Here is a 25,369-nt window from a genome sequence, read left to right as displayed (position 1 = left end):
AGTTTGCTCATATAACTATAAAGTGTATTACACATTTAAACATGTACGTTTTACATCAGATACTTACAGTCAATCTTACACTCACAGTTTAAACATGAAAAATGATTAAAGGTCAGTAAGAAAGAAGATATATGTCACAGTGCAAAATCAAGACAGGAATGGGGGGGGGGGATCAAAAGCTATCTGTGAGAGAACATCTGTTCCTTCATGCCCACATGGTCTCTCGGTTAGGGATTTATAACGTGTCTCGTAGTCCTTGTTGAGCATCTCAGGCTGAGCAGGTTAAAACACGATCTTTGTAACAAGACCTTTGTTCATCCCGCCAGTCTCTGTCTCATTTGATATTGCTTCCAGCTTTCTGTGGATTTGCTCAGCAGTGCAGCACTGAGATGCATTTTGCTCTGCACAAAGAAAATCCAGTAGCCCATGTCAGGTTGTGGTTTTACAGAATAACAACCCAGGTCTATGAGAAGACTATGAATTCAGCGCTTTTCTCTTGAGGAGATCAAAATGTTCAGTCTGTGAAAGCTGTGTTCAGACACTAGATGTCTACATTCAGAGGTCAGGGATAGCTCAGAGTTTGGGGGTCAGATCCAGTGGAGCCAGAGGTGTAGGAGTGGAGTCATTTGCCCAGTTCAAGGTAAAGTTGGCCCGGCTCAGTGTGGAGGGATCCGGCATAGGGAAAGCGAGGTGGAAAGCAACACCTATGGCCAAGGCGAGAGCTAAAACCAAGAAGGTCATCCCACGGCGCAAGATCAGCTGAGTGAGAGGAAGAGGAGCCTGAGTCTTGGTTTTTGAAGTCTTTTTGTTCTGCTCAGCATCTCCCTCAGCTCCTCCTGTGTTTGTGTTGCTGGCCTCAGCCTCATGAACCGCTTTCAATTCCTGATCCTGGGTGTTGACTGGAGTGTAGCCGTCTGCTTTAGAGGCTTCTTCTGCGTCCAGCTGGGCCTTCAGGGTGTAAAGATGCTTCTGTTAATCATTATGTGGGTAGCTTAAGTACGAAAACAAACAAAGAAGTGAAAATGCCCCCTGCTTAACCCTCTGAAACCCAGAAAGAAACTGTAAAAACAGGCCTCATCGTTGAAATTTTAACTTTCCGTCAGTCCTTGAATGGCTCATATGCTACGAAAGTTTCCTCTAGAAAAAGTAACCAAAATTTCTGTCAAAACTTTATTCGACATGTCCTGTTTAAAATTACACCAAAAAATAAACCATTTTTAATAACTACATACTTTTCAAAACTTTAAATGCTGCGCTCCTCAGTGACACTGTGAGGCCATGATTGATTTTGCTGACGAAAATAGTCACGTGACAAATATTCAGTGAAAATCAGACAGAACTGCAGGACAGGAGAGGAGAGGATTGTAAAAAAGGAAATTGTTCAATAAATAGCATGTAGTGACCAATTTATTTTTATGCATTATAATGGGTTAGGGTAGGGGGTTATGTAAATCTTTACTCTATAATGCATCATAAGTATGTGAATAATTTTTTATAGACATGGGCTTGCAAAAACAATGTCGGTAAGTGACTAGAAATGATGGAGAGTTATGAAACTTGAGCTTATAAGTAATTTTAAAATACTTTATAATGTCCTATGACTGTTGTTGAGTTGAGTGCTTAGCAAGATATTTCATTAGTGTTATAAGCAGTATAAGTATTTTCATAACACATGATAGACATGGGCTTCATAGAAAGTGTTGGTCGAATCCTTCCATTACATTGTGTAATGTTACATATGCTGAAGAATGATAAAAAATGTTTTTTTCATCTAAAACCTTATGTCCCCACTTTTAAACACAGAGTGACTCTCTTGACTGTACATAAGCACTTACTGTAGGGCGGTCAGAGATGCCAGGCACCATCGCTTCAGTCAGCACTGTACTAGCAGGACGCTTTGGTATCATCACCACTCTATTTCCAGCTCGCTGCTGAGCCTGAAAACACATTAGAGTGAGGTTCATGAGAGACAGCTAAGCTCGAAAATTATGTTTCTCTGTTTGTTGTGATTGACTCAAGATATAACTACAAAAGCTATGCAACTGAAACAAAACAAAGATTTAAAATGCAGCCAAAATGTATTTAGTTTAGTGTGGAAATGCTGCAGGGATGCCAGTATATACTGATGAGACTTCCTCCTGATGAAGCCATTCATCTCCATTACAACAAAAATATTTCCCCATTAGGAAGTTTTATTCGCTTATCCCATTTCCAGCCATCACTATTTTTTGGAAAGGTTTTAAATAGCGTGCATGGTATACAGAAAGAAAGATAACAGCATCCTACCTTTTGTGTGACTTTCTTCCAGTTGAGTCTGTAGATTAGAAAGAGGAAGAAACACACCTCCAAGAAAACACACATAAGGAGACCCAGCCACAGGCCTGACCAGAGGGAGACAGATTCACACATATTAAAGGTAGATTACTTCATACATACTGGTAAGAAAATTGGTAAACAAGAAAAAAGAAGTGATAAACTTAATATCTTTAACAAAAAGACTAAGATAGAGCCTTGCTAGAGGCTATTGGACAAATTAAAAGTTTGATCTGGTGATGGTACTAGATCAAAAGTCAGGGGATCCTTAAAGTTATTAAAATTCATCCTGAGGGGGGACAATCCATCAATCCAAAAATGTCAATAATCATCAGCATTTCCATCCCTAGAGCTGTGCTGCATAAGGGTCAGAGGTCTCAACACTGCACTCCAAACATATTGCATATATGAATATTAAATCAGAGCCACACTTATATTATTATTACACTCTGAGCGATGTTGAAAGAAACAGAATTAAGTAAATCTACCAGTAAATGAGTGAGGTCAAACTTATATCCATAAAGCTACACGATAGGTCACAGAGTTCATCACCAAAGGAAATATAGTAAGTAAGAAAACACACAACCACAAGGGCAGAGCTTTGATGCACATTGGATGAATGTGTGTGTATGAATGGGTGTTTGTCATTTATCAATACTAGACACTTTGAATGGACAGCAAAGAGCTCCACTCTGATGGGGGTAAATGGCCGACTGCAGGGAGGGAAATTAAGGAATGTCTGGTCTTTGTGGGTTTAACTAATGAACCTGGATTTAAATATAGACACACTAACTCATTTACAACTTCTGCTGGCATACTTAAAAATGTGCAACTCATTGGACAAAACAAGAAATATGTATCATTAGGGCTGTTTCCACTACCGGGCAATACCCGGAATGAGGCAGGTCTAACTCGCCAAAACGCCTCTAATTTGAATACGAGCCATCCGGAGCGGGCTTTTGTCTGGACTTTTTTCATCCCTGTGGAAGAGCAGGGCATTTTTTCTCACCTGATAACAGCCTGGTTACTGATTGGATAGATCGCTAAGCAGGATGTGGCATAGTACTCTACACAACAACAACACACGCCATTTGTAAAAGCCGGCAAAGCAGCGTTGCCAACTTAGCAACTTTGTTGCTAATTTTTCAGACCGCCTTAGCAACTATTTTTCAAGAAAGCAACTGGAGACAAATCCACCGACTCCTTCTTACTCTTCTCTTCCGCAGGCCGGCTCGTTAAGAAGAGCCGCCATTAGCTGCAGTTAGCTACAGTTAGCTCTGTAGCAGTACAGTGTGTATTTGCTGCTGCTGCAGGAGCAATCTCTGTTTGTTTTCAACAAGTATCGGATACTCTGTGCACAGTTAGCGATGCCAGTTAATTCATGGTCATTATGTTTATGATCAGAGAAGACTATGTGCACAATTAGCCATGCTGCTTTCAGCTGCTGACGTTGAGCACAGTTAGCAATGGCAAAAACCGTACGTCACTTCAGAAGTCTCTAAATCCCTCTGGGGTGAGCAGACTTTTGAAAGGGTGTGGCCTGACATTTTCCGGAAACACGGCTATTCAAGTCAAAAATGGTTTTGACTGTTTTCAATATGCCAATAAAAAAGTTTATAATTTTACAGCAAAATTTGTTTATGAAAAAATTTGAGGCATAAATGGGCAATTTAGTTACAGAATCTTGATTCATATTTGATCAGCACTGCCTTGTTTGAATGATGGGTTGGGCTGAAGAAAGAAAAAGTTTGACAGTTTGATCTGAGATTTGTAAGCCTGGTGCATTGCAGTGGATGGACTTCATTTACATAGTTAAGTTAAGTTGAGGCTGAGTCGTGATTATTCATATTGAAACAATGAATATCCTGCTCTCCATGAAAAGTAATAGGACCTGTCGCCCTCACATACATCAAAGCATTCAGTGTATCTCCACTGGAAATTATAAAGAAATTAATGTTTGTGTGAAACAAATTGTTTGTGGTCACTATGGGCACAAGGTCATGTTTCTACCATCTTCCTCCAACCTAAATTTCAGTCAGGAATACTCTCGTCGTAGATTTTAACCCTTTATTGAAAGATGGTTTGTACAGTTGTACTTGGAGGTGTGGGTTCTGCTCTAGAGAGCTATCAGGCAGTATCTGTGCAGCATGCAACAGATTCTGGCTGAGAGTGCAACATTCAATCCCCCTGGGACATGCAGAGCAGAATCTGAATGTGCAATAGTACTGACACGCAGACATTACAAAATTGCAAATAATCCATCCTAAAAATACTGTTGCTCTGACTCGTGCAGGTGGCGCTTGGGGTGGTGGAGGGAGGTTTAACGCAGCAGTGTGTGCAGCAGAGTGATGCGATGCAGGAGGAATGAGAGGCAGAACAGTTTAAATGGACTGCCTTGTTGTGTGTGTGTGATAGTGATTGGTTGGGCTTGGCATGGTTCTCAGGCCAGCTGACAGCCAAGCAGGCGTGACTACCGTATTCGGCCTGAACTAACGCAGAGCTTCATTAGTGTGTTGTTTGGGACACCTGACTATTTTCACTGAAGTGGATAGTGAGCCAGACCCATGTACTTCGCTCTCTCACTTAACCACGACTGCCATAAAACACCCGGATCTTCAACCAAACGTCGAGGCCTCGTTCATTCGTATAAAGTAGCTCGGTGGTGCAAAAAGCCAAAAAAGTTAAACTTCAGTGCATAAAAACAAGTGGATATACTATGGCTTTTCCACACAAAGTGCACCACAAACTGCACCTTTCCAAACGTTATTGGACAAAATTAATCAAATTCTAGTAGTGAAATAAGTCATTTTACAGGGGTTGTGATGTTCAAAAGATATATATGGTGATTAACAGACATCTCTTTCCTAATTTAAGTCCATGGGGAATAGTATTTTTGGCCCTATGGCATTACGACGTGGAAATTGTAATTCCACCATTTGGTCAAATTGACTCCAAAGCCTGGCCTTCTTCCTTGGTTGAGTCTCATTATGGGTATTGTGGACACCAGGTTTTGATAGAAAAACTAGAATGCATATGGAAAAAAAACAAAATATTTTCTGGTTCTGCAGCAAAAATTTAGTCCAGCTATACTACAGTAGACCGGGAACCTGAGCAAACAAAGGTTGGTTTAAGATCACAAGAATCACAGGCTCACTATATTTAGAGACATACAGAGATATAATAGGATGGAAACATTACCCATTATCCTGAGTTTGGCAAAAAACGTCAGAGCTATTCCCACCGGGAGAGCGACGCAGTAGTAAGCCACCAGGTTAGACAAGGCGGCAATTTTCTGCATCCCAGCTCCTATAAGAATCCCTGAGCAGACACACTGAAAACACACAGATTGAAACAAATTAAAAAAGAGTTATTGACTCAACAAAACAAGCAAAAAGCTCTGTGTATCCTCAAAGTGAAACAAGACAGCAACATTTGTTTTGCTCTGTATTACCAGAAGTGAATCAAAGAATTGTAGAAATATGTAGACTGTGAGATTCTCTGACACTATTGCCACGATGTTTCTACAGACAGAACAAGAAGATCGTCAGAAACGTAGTTGCTTTTACATGGTGCAGGAATGAACGTGCGATGGTCTGAAACTTACTCATCAGAGGTAAATATGTAGCCAACGAAAGACTTACAGCCAGCGATGGCGATAGCCTGGATCAGAGCGAGAATTCCTGCAGCGAAGACATTACATAAGGGAAAATACCTGACTGAGGTTAGATTATATTGATTATGTATGTTTGTGTTTACAACTATGTGTATGTGTCTTTGTACCTGACAGAGCCAGGGCCACTTTGCAGGTGAATATGGCCCTGGAAGTTTCCCCGGCCCCCAGAGCATTCCCAACACGCACACAGGCAGCTGCATGGATACCTAGAGGGAACTGCAAGGACCCTGTGTTACTTTCCGACAGTTTTAATCAGGTATTCACTTATATATATTCACTATATATATATATATATATATATGGGCCGGGACTTTAACGCGTTAATTAAGATTAATTCATTACACAAAAATTAACGCGTTAAAAAAATTGACGCATTTTAATCGCACTTATTTTTGCACCGCGGGACGTTTCTCACTGGATGAGTTTAAGGCGGACCAATTACTCCTTGATTACTCAAGTATCACCTCAATGCAAATGAAATGAATTTCTGAAATGTACTATACTTCTAAATATGCTATTGCTACACGTAATGGCAAAAATTGCACTGGTCTGTTGGACTTGAACAAAAATAAACAATTTTTTTGTTGCTTAAGCTTATGTATTCAGTCATTATTCAATGGTATACTAAAAATCCATGTGAAAAAAATTACGTTCTCAGGTCAAATATTTTTATGCGATTAAAATGTGATTAATTTCGATTAATTAATTACAAAACCTCTAATTAATTAGATTATTTTTTTAATCGAGTCCCGGCCCTAATATATATATATATATTGGAGGCAGTTAGCTTGGCATAAAGACTTGAAGCAGGGAAAACTTTTCAGCATCTCCAATAACTCCCTTATTAGTCAACTCATTTGTTAAATTTGCGGCAACCTCTGAAGCTGAAAAATGAAGCCAGTATAGAAGTGCACAACACTGCAGTTCCTCGACTGGCCACTTGAGGCTGGCTCCAAAAGTGAGTCAATTCTTATAGACCCCCATGTTAAAATGACCAAATTTGCAGCAGTAATAAACACCTTTTACAGCCTGGTACAAATAAAAACAGTTGTAGCTGACTTATGCGTTCATGACAACTCTGAAACCCCAAATCATAGTTTTTCACTTTCTAAATAAAATAAACAATATAACACATGTTCATTTATGAGTGCTGCCTTATGAGTCAGGTTGTCTGTTTCCCCTGCTTCATGTTTTAATGCTAAATTAGGCTGATCCCCTCCTGGATTTCATAGATTACTGTTTAAGAAAACACACTGGGTGATGCATACCATGTATGTTATGGATCCTATTTCCACCAACACATGCTGCGCAGCAAGATCCAACTCTCCAAGTATACCTGATATGATAAAGGCCACATTCAGACATTTACAAAGACTGCAGATCACCAACAAATTTGTGGTGTTTGACCAAAAACAGTCAGTAAACTGCAAACAGCTGCGAGATTTTCCAACAAAAGCCATGGCAATGTCTGTTCTGTCCAATACTGATCACCCCAGTACATAAAAATAAAGGTACAAAAGCAAAAGCAGGTGTAGTGGAATACAATAGGTAATAAATACAATCAGTATTCAGTGTTTTTAGACAAATGGAAGCTTCCAGAAAACAGTTTCTTATAGTCAAATAAACTAAAACTAAGTGTGTTCATGATAGTGATTCAAAAGCAAGTCATTCATTTTTAATTATCTGCATATTGCTGGTTGATTAGTGTCCAAAAACTAGATATTTGGGGGTGTAAATTAGGTGGATTTATGGTGACTCAGTGACTGTGGATGGAGGAGGTTCTGTGTTGCAGCCTTATAAGCAAAAAATAATGATTTTGTGTGTGTTTTTATGTTGTGTTCCTTTTTTTAAGTGGTTTGGTGTAACCAGAATTGGACATATGTGTGTTAAGGTCTTTAGCCAGTTAAAAGCAACTCATTAGACTTTGTGACTGTGGCAAGAATGTGGAGAAGATAATAATGTTGTATTTTTAAATTATCAATGAAATACATTTCAAATTATTGTTAAACATCAATTTTAACTTCACTATCTAATTAAGTTTTTCATGATTAATGCATCTTTACAATTACTCTGAAGTAGTGCTGCACAATTGACCAAACTGCATTTGAAATACGGACTAAATAATAAAAAATAATTAGAAAATAATTTACTAAAGACTTTGCTTAGTAGATATTACACCATCATTTTCATATATTTTTCAATGACAGTGAGAAAAATGATGGGGTAAAAAATCATTCCCTTTAATATCATGAATCAGAATAATCGCAAATGTAAATATGTAAGCCCTCCTCTGAAGTATTTGTTTGTATGAAAAGACAATATTGGCCTTACAGATTTCAAGTTCCAATCAAAGGGGTCTCTAAAGAAATTATGAACAAAAGACACACTGACCAGCAAGGAAGCCTCCAATCTCCCAGACCCACCATTCAAAGCAGATCATGAATAAACTGGGAATAGCCAGCTTCATGTAGGAGCCCCAGTCCTGCAGACAGTCGGTGGACCAGCCTGCACAAAGAGTCACACAGAGGGACGGTACTCAACACGGCCTGCAGAGGACGACACTTTTCTGAACACAGATTTGACTGCATCATTTGCCTTTTGGCCCAGATCTGGTCATTTAGTGTTTGTGTTTATAACTCACCTCCCCATGTCTGCTGATGGAGCTTCTTCCATCTGATGTAGCCAAACAACAGCAGGCAGATGACGATCTGAGAAAGGCTATTAGCAATTGCTGATCCACTGCAAACACATGATAAAAACATATTTTTATACTGGACAAAGTCCACTAGTAATGAGGCCATAAGACAAAGATACACTGTGATTTGAGAAAAAGCCTTAACCCATAAGAACCCAGACCCAGTAATCCTAAAAGGAAAATTATGGGGGATATACCACAGACCAAGTGGACCACATTGAACACATTTATGATTTTAAAAAAATAATAATAATAATACTACCCCTAAATGTCAAAGATCTGTGATGAGACATATGTCTCACATTGGGCGTTTATGGTATTTATGTTGATGATATTTCTTATTTTAAAATAAAACTAGACTCATTTTCTGCTTACAGAGACACAAATTTGCCTTTTTGTTTGCATCTCCATAACATATATCATAATTGTAACTTTAATTTGTTCTGGAAATATGGTCAGAACAGGTTAAATGTAATACAGGACACCCTCTTAACAGATTTGAATTGTTAAATGGGTTTAAACGTAGCCCAGTAACAAATATAAGCTTTTTGAAATTAGCTACTTTTTCACACTTCTGTTTCCAGTCACAGCCACATTTTGGAGAAGTCTTGTTTAGGGATTCAATGAGTTAAAGTGAAGCATAAAGCTGAATATGGGAGATTCTAGAAGATTTAAAGTGTTTGTTACACGGGTGTCATCGTGGGTTCTTATGGGTTAATAAATGTGGAGTCCATGCTTGACAGTGGATGGGAGGGACGGACCTGACCACAGGGTCCTGATTGGTTAAGTGGACTGCCTGTTGAATCAAATGTTTGTCCAGCTGGACCAGGATCAACTCCTGTCAGGGCTTTTTCTTCTTTCCCTACTGCCTCCCTCTCTAAATAAAGTACAAAAATAATAAACATCGGTGTACTGCTGGCTCTGTTTTAACAACAAACAAATCATTCTAGATTAAAATACATAATGAGCCCTCTGACCTACTGTCCTCTTTTTTTTACCAAACTCCTGGCTATGCATCAGCCCCCAGCCCTTCTCCTGTTTGAACAACAGTGGAGTGATCGGGAGAAAGAGAGAGAGTTTTTCTGCTTTAAATGCAATAGAGTAGGGATGGGCAACTTAAATGCTAAACGGGCCACAATTTTTTCATCGACACTACCACAGGGTCACATATAGGACCGTGCATTTAACCAGATATGATGAAACTTTTAAATAAATATTTTTAAAGTGCAGTAACTTAACATATTTCATGCTCAAATGTATGTACACTACCGGTCAAAAGTTTTAGAACACCCCAATTTTTCCAGTTTTTTATTGAAATTCAAGCAGTTCAAGTCAAATGAACAGCTTGAAAGGGTACAAAGGTAAGTGGTGAACTGCCAGAGGTAAATAAAAAAGGTAAGCTTAACCAAAACTGAAAAATAATGTACATTTCAGAATTATACAAGTAGGCCTTTTTCAGGGAACAAGAAATGGGTTAACAACTTAACTCTATGGAGTCTTGGGCTATTTTGTCCATTTTTGAATTCTTTTCATGTCTTTGTAAGTCATTTTGTGTCTTTTTTTGGTCATTTCGTGTATTTTTTTAGTTATTTTGTATCTTTTGGTGTCTTTTTTGTCATTTTGTGTCTTTTTTTAGTCCTTTAGTCCAACATAAAATGTAATTTTGAATCTTTTTTTTTACTTTCAAAACACTATCATGCTCAATAAAGAACTTTAAATGTTGCAAATGTGCATTCATTTCGGAGTACACTGAGACATTAAACTGCATAATTTTCAATTAAATTCTGGAAAAGTTGGTGTGTTCTAAAACTATTGACCAGTAGTGTATAACAGTATAAATAGGAATACAAAAGGTTTGAAGCAAATACAAAATAACCACTTCCTGTGATTTCTTTTTTTTCAGTGCAAGAGCAGCAGAACAACATTAATTGCAAGAAGTAATTTTGTGGATTTTTACACTGCACTTTTAAGATTTCATGCATGTAGTTGTACTGAGGGCCAATTCAAGTGAGGATGCTGGCCGTATGAGGCCCCCGGGCCTCCAGTTGCCCATCCCTGCAATAGAGGCTTAACTAGTGTATTTTATTGGTCATGGCACTTGAGGCCTGATATCATATCTAGCGGCACAAAGTCCAACAAAGACGTAAAGGTAAGGAGGTAAAGGAGGAGCATGATGCACTTACACGACTCCCAACTCAAGGCTGAAGATCAATACGTAGTTGGCCCCCAAGTTGACAATGTTTGCTGCTGCTGCTGTGTACATCTGAGGCAGAATAATCCTCTGTCGTACAAAAATGACATGCAATCAGTTATCTAATCAGTACAGTTGATATTCAAATTGTGTAAATGTTATTTATGCAGGTTTGACGCAACAAAAGAATACTCCACAACCATACGATAACAGCAGCTTAGTAAAATGCTCACATTGCAAATATTGGAAAGTATAATGATTACCACATTCACAATTTTAGTTTAGAGTGTAAGCATTCTACCATTTCTTGATTGTAATTCTACTGTAAATGCCATACTATTTGCAAATTTGTGAAACGTCAACTTTGGCTAAGGCCATTTGACTTTTATTTGAAATTTACACATGTAGCCTTAATATCTGGGGTTCTAGCTGAAATTTGTCAGTAGAGCATAAATACAATTATTCTGTCGCTTAAAGTATTTAAATTGAAAGCTCAATCAACAACTAATCTGAATTAAAGTTTTCTAAAACAAAAAACAAAAAAAAATCCTCAAAATGATCAAGACACAAGGTAAGTCCATTTCCTTCATTTGCTTTGGGGGAAAATTAGCTTGATGTCCATTTTTTTAAGCATTGCATGCACCCACTGCACTGCATAAAAAGCCAACTTGTATTTTTTGCCTAAGATTTAAGTTGGTAAAACTTGAAAATATAAATGATTGACATTTAGGGCAATAATGTAAGTTAGCACAACAAAGGAAGCCAGTTGTCTGCTCAAAAACAAGTTGGGGAGTTGTTGTTACTTATATCTTTAAGTTGGGGTTCACAACAAGGGACAGTAGTTCTGCTAACTCTTATTTCTTTGTTGTGAAATGCGGGAAAGCGGTGAAATTCTGTCATTAGCGAAAGCTAGCGGCTAACTGATGCTAGCGGCTAACTGATACTAGCGGCTAACTGATGCTAGCGGCGCAGCTTCTTACAGCTACAAGAGTAGCCATTAGCGTATCAATGCTAACTCAAAATTGTGGTCGCAACATTAGCTGACATTTCATAGCGACGTTACAATCGTGCCAATTCAGCATATTGCAGAAGTTAGCAGAAGTAAGGATTACAAGTTATTACAATGTAAAATTATAAGTTCAAAAGAGTTGAGCAAACTCAAAAACAAAACTTAAAATATTTAGTTTAATTGTCCAACTTAAAATTTTGTTGAAGTTTGTTGCCTTGAAATTTTGAGTTCACCCAACTTTTCTTTTTTTGCAGTGTGAAACACAGGAGACATGCACCTGTTTCATCCGATAAACTTACTTGGTTTTGCAGGTAGGCAACTTGCAGCTGATGTAGGAACTGGGCCTGTAGCAGGAAGAGACAAGGGGGACTTTTTAAAAAGAGTGAAACTGGTAAACATCTCAGACACCAGTGAGGATTCTCAAACACAAGTTTGTTGCTGGTTTTAGCTGTCGATATCGGTATTACTCATTATTTTTTAATGTCGATAAATTGTGTGTAAACATGCATACTGATAATTTAATAAACACATATTAATAGGGAAGTATTCTAGTCTAACTTGCTTATCTCAGTCAAAATAAGGAGGTAACTGGAATAACCAGAGCTTGATAGACAGCAGCGTGTATTGCTTTTGAATAATTGTGCACTGTAAAAAATAATCTGTTTAATTTACGGAAAAATACCGGCAGCTGTGGTTGCCAGAACCTCACCGTAAAAATTACAGTGAGTGGGTTTTCTATTCTAAATTTAAATGTAAATATCAGCAAAAAATGTCATTTAGACTGAATAATCCTGTTATTTTTTTAGGGTTATTGTGTCATTCATTCACACATCATGGTATTTCTCCATATATTTTGCATGAAAATGTTATATTTTTACAGCAAAACTGTGTGTTTCTTCCAGTTTATGACAGTAAAAGTAAAAGTTTTGTGCTATTCTTTGATTTACGGTAATTAAAAGTGTCTAATACGGTGATATACAATTTTTCATTTTACGCCCTATTTCTGATGTATTTGACAGTTCTTTACTGTTATTTCTACACACATTTTTTACAGTGTGTCCTGAATACACTTTATTTTTAAAATGTCAGGTATTTATTCTTTTCTAGATGCCTCTATTTGTCCAAAAACACCTAAACCTGATTTGAAATGTTTGTTTTTTAATACAGAGTGTATAGCAAGTGTTAATTCTTTAGTTAAAGTAACAGCAGAATGTTGCATTAAACAAAATTTTAGTCCATGCAATGTTTTTTTTCAGTTTCTGGAGAGAGTTTCAGGTCACTCACTGGAACAGCTGGTAGAAAAGCCATCACATAGAGTTGGGCAATTCTGAAAGAAAGGCAAACAGAGTAATATTAATTTAGCAGAGCAAACACATAGACAATAATTAACTTTAAATTCAGGCATGCCCTTTCTTTGCGAGTCTATATATGTTGTGTGTTTCTGCTCACATTAGATTTTTGCTTTAGTTTCTAATAGCAGCAAAATAATATAAAACAGGAATCAACTGGAATCACATATACAGCTACATTGATAATATTGACACATGAAAAAATATCTATAGAAAGCTGAACTTAGGCGAACTGACAAAAAATGCATTTTTACACACTAACCTGGTATAATACAATACATAGATACAACATGGTCTCACAGGAATCCGTGGAATAGCCACGGAATCACTCAAATTTCCGTGAAACTGACACGGATCCCGTGGCTATTCCAACATACAAAGTGACTATGTACATTCACTGAGTGAATATTTAGAAAATAAAACATATATTTCTCGCTAGAAATGTGATCAAAATCCATTTTTATGCAGAAACCAAGTCAAAATATTGATTTCTTTTAACAAAAAATGAGAGAACTGTCCGCCATGTTTTTTGTTCTGACTACCGGGACCTTGAAAGTCATGTGACTTGGACACAAACCAATAGGAACAAATATCCATGGAATAGCCACGGGATATGACTATCACTGTCATTAACTTGCATTGTAGCGAAATCCGTGTCAGTTTCACAGAAATTTGAGTGATTCCGTGGCTATTCCACGGATTTTGAGTAAAGCGAATCCGTGGCTATTTCACGGATTCCTGTGAGACCAGGTTCCAACATTAATATGGTGATAAGATAATAACAGCCATGGCACTAAAGATGAAGATACCGTATGTGTCCCACTGGTGGCCCCTGCTAACTTTTTACTTTTAGAGAAGATATTGGCATATGAAACTAGAATATGTATGGAATCCAATTTTACCATGTTCAATGTCATGAGATCTTGTCAGTAAAGGATGTAATTAACACCCTACAGTTAGGCTTAATTTTAGCTGACATGGCCATTTTTCCTCGACCTTTGACCTCAAGATATCTGAATGAAAGTGGGTTTTGTGGGTACCCACAAGTCTCCCCTTTACAGGCATGCCCACTTTATGCTCACCCACTACAGCTTGAGCCAAAAAAAACATGCCGTTTTTCTCATGCAGTATAATTGTTTGCTTATTGTATTTGAATATTCTGCATACTGGGCTCCCTAAACCATCTGTGAATTGCATAAAATGGGGATGATTGGAAAGCTGAGACTATTTTGGCATTAATGAGCCTAATTTCATTCATGTGTGATGATGTTAGTCCCAATAGTAGCTGGGTATATAGCAGTCTTAGGTATATTGATAAAGAAGGGGTCTTTAAGATCCTAGATGCTTACAATTCTTGGAGAAAGGTTTTTTAAAGCAAATCACAGCGTAGCTTTTTCTATGGTGTTCCTGGAGGTTTTGGTGTCTTAATGTGATATTTTGGAGGGATTTTTTGACTTTTTTTTAAGTTTTCGAGTTGTCAAAGGTCAAATTTTTGCCAAAATGTGTGTAACAAACAGTTTCAACCCAAAAAATGCTGCAACAGCCAATGAGACACAATTGAGCCTGAGAATGGCCTTAATGAACATTAATATAATAATGTTCTAATCCCTCATACACTTCAATCATTTGAATGCATTAATTGATATTCTTTTTTAAATTATTATTTTAGATTTGTGGCTAGAAAAACTCGACACACAGTGCTGAGCTGCATCTCAAATGAAGCTTCAGGCTGCCAGCTTTCGCATGATGTAAACTACTATGTGACATACACTACTGGTCAAAAGTTTTAGAACACACCAACTTTTCCAGAATTTAATTGAAAATGATGCAGTTTAATGTCTCAGTGTACTCTGAAATTAATGCACATTTGCAACATTTAAAATTCTTTATTGAGCATGATAGTGTTTTGAAATTAAAAAAAAGATTCAAAATCACATTTTATGTTGGACTAAAGGACTAAAAAAAGACACAAAATGACCAAAAAAAGACACAAAATGACAAAAAAGACACCAAAAGACACAAAATGACTAAAAAAAGACACAAAATGACCAAAAAAAGACACAAAATGACTTACAAAGACATGAAAAGAATAAAAAAAAATGGACAAAATAGCCCAAGACTCCATAGAGTTAAGTTGTTAACCCACTTCTTGTTCCCTGAAAAAAGGCCTACTTGTATAATTCTGAAATGTACGTTATTTTTTACCTTTTTTTATTTACCTCTGGCCGTTCACCACTTACCTTTGTACCCTTTCAAGCTGTTGATTTGACTTGAACTGCTTGATTTTCAATAAAAAACTGTAAAATGGGGGTGTTCTAAAACTTTTGACCGGTAGTGTATACTGCTGCTACCTGCTGTCTTCCCCTAAAGACCACCTGATCCCACATTTCATCCCAACACACACACATATGTAAAGTATAAACTGTGAATTTACCTCGCCACCTCTTCCTGTTGGTGCATGACTAACAGCAATTGGTAAGAGTTGATGAGAAGACCCCAACAGGGCAGACAAGACATCAGCAGGATCAACAAACCCCTTTGAAGAATAACTCCCACACGTTTCATGTTCTTACTGCCGAATGTCTGCAAAACACACAACACGAAACCTGATTACATGGGTTCAAAACTTAAACCTTAGTGTCAGTGGCGGACTCAGACTGTTTCAAGGGCAGGGGCGAAAAAATAAAAAGGGCTCAACATGGTGCCCCACCAGCAGCACGCAAAAGGCTATGATGCATCATGTATGATGAAATAATCCTCATCCTTGATTACGATTAGCATTAAGTTGAAGGAGATCCAGATCAAAGTAATTATTGATATGGTACTGACAATTAAAACCATTGAAATGAACCATCTAGGGGGGTCCAGGGGCATGCTCCCCGGGAGAAAATTTTTACATTTTTAAGTAAAATGCATCAATCTCGTGCACTTTGAGAGCTAAATGAGAGCAAAAACCTCACATAACATCTTTCACAGTTTAGTGGAGACTGCTCATGCCAATTTTTATGCTTGTATCACCAAATAAACCATTATATCATTCAATTGCTCCACTAAGGTGTCAGCCATCTTGAAAAATGGCCGCCATCTTGGAATTTCAAGTAACTGTGGGTGGGTTATTGTCAAGTGACCAACAGAGACTGCTCATGCCAATTTGTATGCTTGTATCACCAAATAAACCATTATATCACTTAACTGCTCCACTTAGGTGTCGGCCATCTTGAAAAATGGCCGCCATCTTAAAATTTTAAATGTCTCGGAAAATTTTCTTGTCAAGTGACCCATGGAGAGTGTTCATGCCAATTTTCACGCTTGTATCATAAACTGAAAAATTATATCACTTAGCCGCTCCACAAGTTGGGTGCTACTGTATTATAGAATCTTTATTGATATCCTACTGTTACATTTTTGTAATCACTGCACATCATTTCTTCACTGGGATTCACTTTATCGTGTCGTCTAACTTGGCATCTCATTGCGCTTTTCTACCACGGGGACAGGCAGACTATTAATCCGCTTTTTGCTTCGTTATCCATTGCGGATTTAAGTATGACTCGATGTAGCTGTTCGTCATAGCGACGCAACATGAAAGCAACGCATCTTTCACATTCCCTGTTCGTCGGCTACCAAAGACAAGCACCATGGAGGCACCAGAAGGGCACAAAAAGGGCACTCATTAAGACACATTATCGAATTTTTGTGCACTAGAACAGCTATTCGCAACCTTGGGGTCGGGACCCCAATTGGGGTCGCGAGATGATTTCTGGGGGTCGCCAAATCATTTTGGAAGTCAGCTCTGTCTCCACTGTGTTAAAGTGTTCATGTGTTAATGTGTTTTAGTCTTTTTGGTCATTTAATGTCTTTTTTTTGGTCATTTTGTGTCTTTTTTTTGGTCATTTGTGTCTTTTTTTTGATCATTTTGTGGTTAATTTGTGTGTTTTTTGGTCATTTTGTTTCCTTTTTCTGGTCATTTTCTGTCATTTTGTTTCTTTTTTGTTTCTTTTTTGGTAATTTTGTGGTCAATTTGTGTCTTTTTTGGTCATTTTGTTTCCTTTTTCTGGTAATTTTCTGGTAATTTTCTGGTAATTTTGTGTCTTTTTTGGTCATTTTGTGTCTTTTTTGATAATTTTGTGGTCAATTTGTGTCTTTTTTGGTCATTTTGTGTCTTTTTTGATCATTTTGTGGTCAATTTGTGTCTTTTTTGGTCATTTTGTTTCCTTTTTTTGGTCATTTTGTTTCTTTTTTGGGTGATCTGAACTGTGCGTGTGAGATTGTGTTCAGTGAGCGGGGGTCGCGGACAACATGCATGTTAAATAGGGGGTCGCGACTCAAAAAGGTTGAGAACTACTGCACTAGAGGGATCATCATCATAATTTATTATATGAAGGGGGACCCTAGAGGGTACCCAATCATTTTTTGCACGTGTAAAGGGCAGCCAATAAGGCACTTATTCTAGTTTTCACCACTCTAGAGGCACTTTAGCATGCTTTTTGAGCGGTCGCCCCTCCTGCCCCCCCTCTGAGTCCACCACTGCTTACTGTCGATGACACACAATAAAAAAAATTGGACATTTTAATAACAGATAATGTGGTTTTCTTACCTGAGAAATGAGTGTGTCACAAGCCATGGAAAGGCCATAGCCTGTGGCAGTGGTGCTCAGGTTGATGATCTGAGAGGTGAAGAATCAAAAAGTCAGACAAAGTTTTACATTAGTTATACGTTACTGTTCAAATGTCTTTTTCACATTGTCCTTGTTGTACATCATTAAGGTGTAGCTACATTAATGTGATTCAGCAACTAATGTGAATGTTGTTTCATTGTCCCTATGAATTATTTGGTAGAAAACGACACAACGTCAGTGAGATTTCAGTCAGAAATCTCTTTTTAACCCTCTGGAGTCCATGAAAGCACCGGCACATTAACTTCTTCATGACCCGAAGACAAAAATGAAACAACGTCAAGCCTTGCCACCAGCTGCCCTCTAAAGTTCTGGCTTGAAACTCCATACCAGATTTTTTTTAGAGATATTGCTTTACCCAATGTTCAGGTTTATGTCCTGGAAATATATGCCAATTAGCACATATTTAATGAGTTAATGCCTCATTTCCGTATCTAAACGTAAAATTTCTAAAAACTTGTAATGCAAAAGATTATTTTCTTAATCTAAATAACAAACTGGGGAAATTTAGTTTAAAATTAATTATCATATTCATCTATAGTGTCTCCCCTTAAAGGTCAAGCAAACCGAAGCTGACGTTGCATCAATTATTTGTGACTAAATTAGTTATGTTTTCTTACTGCACATGTCAAATGCCTGAATAAAAACTACAATTTTAGAATGTTTGTAGAAAAAGATGCTCTGCAAATCTCCATGTTGTGTTGTTAGCAGGATGTGAAACAAGTTTGTGAATAAGTTAGTCCAAGGACTTTGAAAGCCTATCGTAAAGAGCATGCATTAATACAGCCTCCTCCCAACAGATAGCTGTAAAGGTGTAATACTGGGACACAACTAAACAAATAGGGGTTGCATCAGTGGAAGCAATGATTAATTTTTATCACTTTGGTAAATGGACAACATTGCTAAGGGTCAAAGCTTTGCTGAATTGCCCTGCCAAGTGTCTCAGAGTGCTGAAAGTTTGGATGATAGTCATTTTGTTAAATCTAGCTTTAGCAATTATGGGCTTCTCATCTTTTATGCAACCACGCAGCAAAAATAAAACTATTATTATTATTTTTTCCCTCTAGAGGGGCAGCTCTGTGGTTCTGTTGACTCTTATCTAAATGAGAGTTTAGAAATAAATGGAATCTTCCTATTTTGTCTTCCTGTTCATGAAAATAGTAATTGCACAACAACTCTTTGCAATTTTAGCAGTGTCTCCCATGTGTGTACCCCATGTGACGTTGCAGGTGCTGATGTTAATATTTCTCTTTCTACACCCTTGTATGATATCACAGTATTGCCAAGTCCCTCTAACAGATTAATAGACGTACAAAATCAGCATCACCATCATCACACAAACCTACACTGCAAAAAAAGAAAAGTTGGGTGAACTCAAAATTTCAAGGCAACAAACTTCGAAAAAATTGTAAGTTTGACGATTAAACTAAATATTTTAAGTTTTGTTTTTGAGTTTGCTCAACTCTGAATTTCTCTGGCACGATTGTAACGTCGCTATGAAATGTGAGCTAATGTTGTGACCACAATTTTGAGTTAGCATTGATTGATCGCTAATAATACGCTAATAGTAACAAGCAGAGCCGCTAGCATTAGTTAGCCGCTAGCATCAGTTAGCAGCTAGCATCAGTTAGCCGCTAGCATCAGTTAGCCGCTAGCTTTCGCTAATGACCAAATTTCACAACAAAGAAATAAGAGTTATCAGAACTATTGTCCCTTGTTTTGAACCCCAACTTAAAGATATAAGTAACAACAACTCACCAACTTGTTTTTGAGCAGACAACTGGCTTCCTTTGTTGTGCTAACTTACATTATTACCCTAAATGTCAATAATTTATATTTCCAAGTTTTACCAAATTAAATCACTGTTTTAGGCCAAAAAATACAAGTTGCCTTTTTTGCAGTGTACTCTTATTTTGAGAAGAAGAGAAAAGAAATCCTGTCAGTAGAGTGAGCAGAAAGTTGTAGTTGTGCTACTTTCCTTGCAGCAGGTAAAGAAGAAATAAATTAAAAACACTATACCGCTGAGGCCAGTGCGTATCCAGCCAGTTCTGCATTGCCAATGTGACCACAGAATATAGTGGTAACAAACGGCATGAGGAAGTTCAGGATCCGAGAGAGCAGCTGCAGAAACAAACACAAAGATCAGACTCATTTCCAGTTGTTTTTTTTTCATGCAATGTTTTTTCTCCCGTTTTCGTCCCGTATGTCTTCTTTCAGAATAGTGGAAAGAAAACATCGGTAACGCTTTATATTAAGGTCCTTGTAATAACCATTAATTAACAAGTAATAAGGCCCTTGTAAGTCCTTACAAGATGTTTATTAACATTATTGTGTGTTTATAAGCTTATATAAGTGTTAATAATGGCATTACAAACACCCATGACCCACCCATTATGTCTTTGCCATGCCTTTATTAAGCTTATTTTGTTTGCTTATTGATATTAAAATATACTTTATTGCTCATCTATTATAAGTTAACTAAAAGTTAACTATGCTTTTTGCAACTACCGGATCTAAAGCGAGAACAATGCCTTATTACTTGTTAATTAATGGTTATTAAGGACCTTATTATAATATAAATAAGCGTTACCAAAACATCCAAAACATGTATATTGCACTGTATTTGATCCATTTGCGCCTGTAGATTTCTCTTTAATTCACTAAAAACATATATTGCAGCATGTAGTGCTGTGAGCTTTGTCTAAACCTCGTCATCACCAAGGTTATAATAGTTTGGGATTTTTCATTAGTTTTAGTTTTAATTTCGTTGTGAATTTTTGTTTTCATATTCAGTTAGTTTTAGTTAGTTTTTAGAGTGAGTTTTCTAGTTTTAGTTTAGTTTTTATTTTTTGAAAATGCTTAGTTTTAGTTTAGTTTTTATTAGTTTTAGTGTTAGTTTTAGTTTTTTTTGTAATGGGTATGTGCCTTTATTTCCTTTGGTTTATCCATCTCAGCCTCAATAAGGTTATTAACTCTTACAGTTCTGGGTGTTTTGTATTTTGGTTGAAGTGTAGACATCCCAGTCTCAGTAAACATATTTACCATGTGTTCCTGCATGCTGAAATAGAAACACTGAATTATGTATGAAAAAGGTTGACAAAAACGAAAACTAAGGACATTTTCACTATCATTTTAGTTAGTTTTGTAACCACACAATACAGTTCCAGTTAGTTATCATTTTTTCAAAAACTCTTGTTTTTATTTTTATTTCAGTTAACAAAAATGTTTTTCCAATTTTAGTTTTCGTTATTTTGTTAGTTTTCGTTAATTATAATAACCTTGGTCATCACAGGCATCGTTAAAAAGCTCCCACTCTCCTGCACAAAATATGTGTTTTACATGTACTATATTGTTGTTGTTGTTGTTGTTGTTGTTGTTGTTGTTGTTGTTGTTGTTGTTGCTCGTCATTGATCAGGTGAAGAACGATGCAGCAAATAGTTGCTATTAACTCAGCTCAGTCGGCTTATCTGTGCTCTTTTAGAGCGCAGCGTTGTGAAATTAACAGGTTTGCTCTAACATGCAGAATAGGCGCATTTTAGTTTGTTTGCATATATGTTTCAGAGCTGATTGCAAGTTAGATTGTACTCTACAACATTTACTCTGCACCCATGGATATAGGAACAATATGTAGACAGGTTGTGGCACTTTCTGAATAACAAACCAATCCCCCCCACCAACACTTCAACTTTCCCCTACTCACCAGTGGCCCCGTGAGCAGTAAGACTTGGTAGAGTTCCTCTCTGTAGGCCAGTGGGAGCCATCGTCTCACACATGCACAGCGAAACAGTTTGTCGCTGACCGGCACCTTGTCTTCCTCTGCCCTTGCAGTCTTGGCAGCAGAAACCCCAGCGACAGGCCATGCACCCGGCAAAGGGTGCGCAGGTTCCGGGGAACCCAGCTTCTCCATTCAAACACAGAAAGAGAAGAGAGAAGGAGGGACAAGGGAGAAAAGCTAAGGGACAAGGAAGGGAGGGAGGGGGGAAAGAGAGAGCAAGGGTAAGAGGGGCAGTCGGTCTATCTGGGTTTAGAAATTCAGCACATGCAAGATATTGATTGAATGATGTGGTTTGGAGGAGGAGGGAGGTGGGACAATGAATAAAGGGGAAAACAGAAGGAGTGACAGAGGGAGTGGAAAAGAAAAAAGTCTTTATTTGTGGATACAAGGGTCAAAGCAGGGTGATGAATGAATGAATTTCTTAGGAGGGCAGGAGAGAGTACAGTGTGTGTGTGTGTGTGTGTGTGTGTGTGTGTGTGTGTGTGTGTGTGTGTGTGTGTGTGCGTGTGTGTTCTTGTACTCCCTACATAGTGAGGACCAGAGCACGTTTTTAACCAACAGAGTGAGGACATTTTTTTGCAAAGTGAGGACATTTCGGCCGGTCCTCACTTCTTTAAAGGCTTTTTTTGAGATTTCAGACTTTGTTTTAAGGGTTAAAGGTTACATGATAATGATAATTAACTGAAACTGTATTGTGTGGTTACAAAAATAACTAAAATTATAGTGAAAATGTCCTTCGTTTTCGTCTTTGTCAACTTTTTTCATACATAATGAAGATGGATAAGGCAAATAATAAGGCAAATGAAGGTAATACCCCATTACAAAAAAGCTAAAACTAACACTAAAACCAATAAAAACTAAACTAAAACTAAAACTTTTTTTTTTTAAATACTAAACTAAAACTAGCAAACTCACTCTAAAAACTAATTAAAACTAACTGAATTTGAAAACAATTCACAACAAAATTAACCCATAAGAACCCAGACCCATTAATCCTTAATGTAAAATTATGGGGGATATACCACAGACCAAGTGAACCACATAGAACACATTTATGATGTTTTAATTTTTTTTCTTTAAATCTACCCCTAAATGTCAAAGATCTGTGATATGACATATATGTGAGATTGGGCGTTTATGGAAGTTATGTTTATGATATTTCTTAGTTTAAAATAAATGAATAGACACCTTTTCTGCTCACAGAAACACAAATTTGCCTTTTTCTTTGCATCTCCACAACATATATAGAAATTGTGACAGGATAGGATAGGATTAATTTTGTTTATATTTGGTGAAATGTACTTAGATTAGAATTAAAATTGTTAAATGGGTTTAAACTTAGCCTAGTAACAAAAAAAAACTTTTTGAAATTAGCTACTTTTCCACATTTCTGTTTCCAGTCACACACATATTTTGGAAAAGTCACTTCTTGTCACAGTCACACAGTGACACAGTCTTGCTAAGGGACTTAATGAGTTAAGGTGAAGCATAAAGCTGAATATGGGAGATTCTAGAAGATTTAAAGTGTTTGTTACACGTGTGTCACCATGGGTTCTTATGGGTTAAAACTAAAACTAATGAAAAATCCAAAACTATTATAACCTTGCAAGGATATTTACTATTCCAATCAGGGTCCTCACAAAGATAGAAGTACAAGAATGTGTGTGTGCGTGTGTGTGTGTGTGCAGACTTACAGGACTCAGTAGTAATCTGATGAAGAATGCCTGTTTGCACACAAAGGGTCCTGATGCCATAAACTCTGCAGGCTTTGATTAATTAAAGGGCAGCCAGGCTGTTTATGTTTGTAAGTGCGCACATGTATTTCTGATCTTATCTGCCTCTTACTGTACTTTGACCACTGACTTTAGCCCTCAGCTCGGCCTCCTCGTTTACTTATTACAGGGACAAACGTAGTCACAAGTGCACACAAACTTGCAATTTATTCACCAGCATCACGTATATATTTAAACCTGTATGTGTGTATATGTGTTGTATCTACAATCACAGTCATTTATTAACCACTGATATTCATCTTAAGCCTCTCAGGAAGTACACAGTTGATATGTGTTGACTCAAGTAATGGGATTACTTTAGACTTGACGAAATCAAAAATGACTTGCAACTAGTTATAGATAAGCAATGATTTGAGCCGTTTGACTTGGAAATACTTATAAACTGCAATAATTTCAGTTTAATATGTTATTGCTCCATGGCATTACATTTGGTAAGGACAGTGGTGGAATGTAACAAAGTACATTTACTCAAGTATAATTTTGAGCTTTACATGAGTATTTCCATTTTTTTTAATGGTTTTTAACTTTATACTCTTACTAGTATTTTACTTTTTAATCCATTCAATTTAGCTGCCAGCTTTAGTTACTTTTCAGGTCAAGATTAAACATAAAAAACATGATCAATTTAAAATGATTACATTTTTTAATAAATTAACCACATAACAGTATATTAAGTAGTTAAAATGAGCCCTATCTTAACAAAATTTAAACACTGCTTACATAAATGCGTCATTACAAATATTCTAACTTTTATACTTTTTCTTAATATGTTTTGAATGCAGGACTTTTACTTGTAGTGGCTTAATTTCACACTGTGGTATTAGTACTTCTACTTAAGTAAGGGGTCTGAATACTTTTACCACCACTTGTTATTAAATATACATAATGACGACAAGCTTAAATGAAGGCTTTTATTGTGAAGAAACTACTTGGAATTTGACGTAAATATTTTATCCTTATTTATCTCAAGGCACAGCCGGGGGGAGGAAGGGGTCCAGTTTGGTGGCCTTAGAATTGCATCTCTCCTTTTTGCAGATGATATTGTTCTTTTGGCTTCAAATTTATTTTTATAGCACAATTCAAAGTGCTTTACATACACATTAAAAACAGCAAGACACAATTGAAAACAGTAAAAACAGTCAATTAAAACAGGGAAATAGAAATAAAAATATAAATAGGATAAAATAAGATAGAGCAGGATAAAAAAAGAGATAAAATAATAAAAAGCACAAGTCAAACATTGTGTAGTTCAAAAGTAAGGGCAGTAGAGTAGAGCAGATAAGTGTTAAAGTGAAGAGTACGCTGCAGTAAACAATAGTGTTTTTAGTCCTGATTTAAAGGAGCTGACCGTTTGGGCAGACCTCAGATCTGCAGGTAGTTTGTTCCACAGGTGAGGAGCAGAATAACTGAAAGCTGCCTCGCCCCGCTTAGCTCAGCACCCCTGTGGAGCTCAGACATCCAGAGGGAGCTCGGAGTAGAGCAGCTGCTCCTTCGTGTCGAAAGGAGACAGTTGAGGTGGTTTGGGCATCTGGTAAGGATCCTCCCGGGCGCCTCCCGTTAGAGGAGTTCCAGCACGTCCAACTGGTAGGAGGCCCTACCTGGGTCCCCCAGGAGGAGCTGGATGTTGTGGCTGGGGAGAGGGACGTCTGGAAGGCCCTGCTTAACATGCTGCCCCCGCGACCCGGCCCTGGATAAGGGGAGGAAAATGGAGGGGTTTGGTTGGATGGATTTTTCTTATTTAGTCCTTTCCCGTATCAGGCTTTCAATCTAGCTTCAATTGTTTCCAAAAGTCAGTAATCATTGATAATGAAATGTCTAACTGATTCCTTCTGATGGGTAAATTCTCATGTGCTAATTTGATGTCAAAATGAGAGAAAGTAAAGGGAAAGCCCAGAC

The 25,369-nt window shown here is 37.4% G+C and overlaps 1 protein-coding gene across 2 annotated transcripts; it reads right to left on the bottom strand.

Moving 5' to 3' along the window:
• Window positions 1–2: 2 nt before the first annotated feature.
• Window positions 3–23,447, bottom strand: slc47a1 (solute carrier family 47 member 1). Of its 2 annotated transcripts, XM_059351208.1 has the most exons (18): window positions 23,375–23,447; window positions 21,606–21,857; window positions 19,925–20,026; window positions 17,828–17,896; window positions 15,665–15,813; window positions 13,166–13,208; window positions 12,181–12,225; window positions 10,865–10,962; window positions 8,628–8,725; window positions 8,378–8,491; window positions 7,255–7,322; window positions 6,094–6,202; window positions 5,918–5,993; window positions 5,765–5,834; window positions 5,512–5,644; window positions 2,287–2,381; window positions 1,836–1,937; window positions 3–948 (listed from the first exon to the last, which is right to left on the bottom strand). In XM_059351208.1, the coding sequence occupies exons 2-18, from the start codon at window positions 21,810–21,812 to the stop codon at window positions 574–576; spliced, it is 1,953 nt and encodes a 650-aa protein (XP_059207191.1). In that variant the 5' UTR covers window positions 21,813–21,857; window positions 23,375–23,447; the 3' UTR covers window positions 3–573. The 2 variants fall into 2 exon arrangements, with proteins under 2 accessions (XP_059207191.1, XP_059207192.1); XM_059351209.1 differs by lacking the exon at window positions 23,375–23,447 and having other exon boundaries at window positions 5,955–5,993; window positions 8,410–8,491; window positions 21,606–21,959.
• Between the last annotated feature and the right edge of the window lie 1,922 nt (window positions 23,448–25,369).

This window comes from Centropristis striata, chromosome 15, assembly GCF_030273125.1.
Source record: "Centropristis striata isolate RG_2023a ecotype Rhode Island chromosome 15, C.striata_1.0, whole genome shotgun sequence".
NCBI classification, from domain to species: domain Eukaryota; kingdom Metazoa; phylum Chordata; class Actinopteri; order Perciformes; family Serranidae; genus Centropristis; species Centropristis striata.
This window is presented reverse-complemented; position numbering and strand designations above follow the sequence as displayed.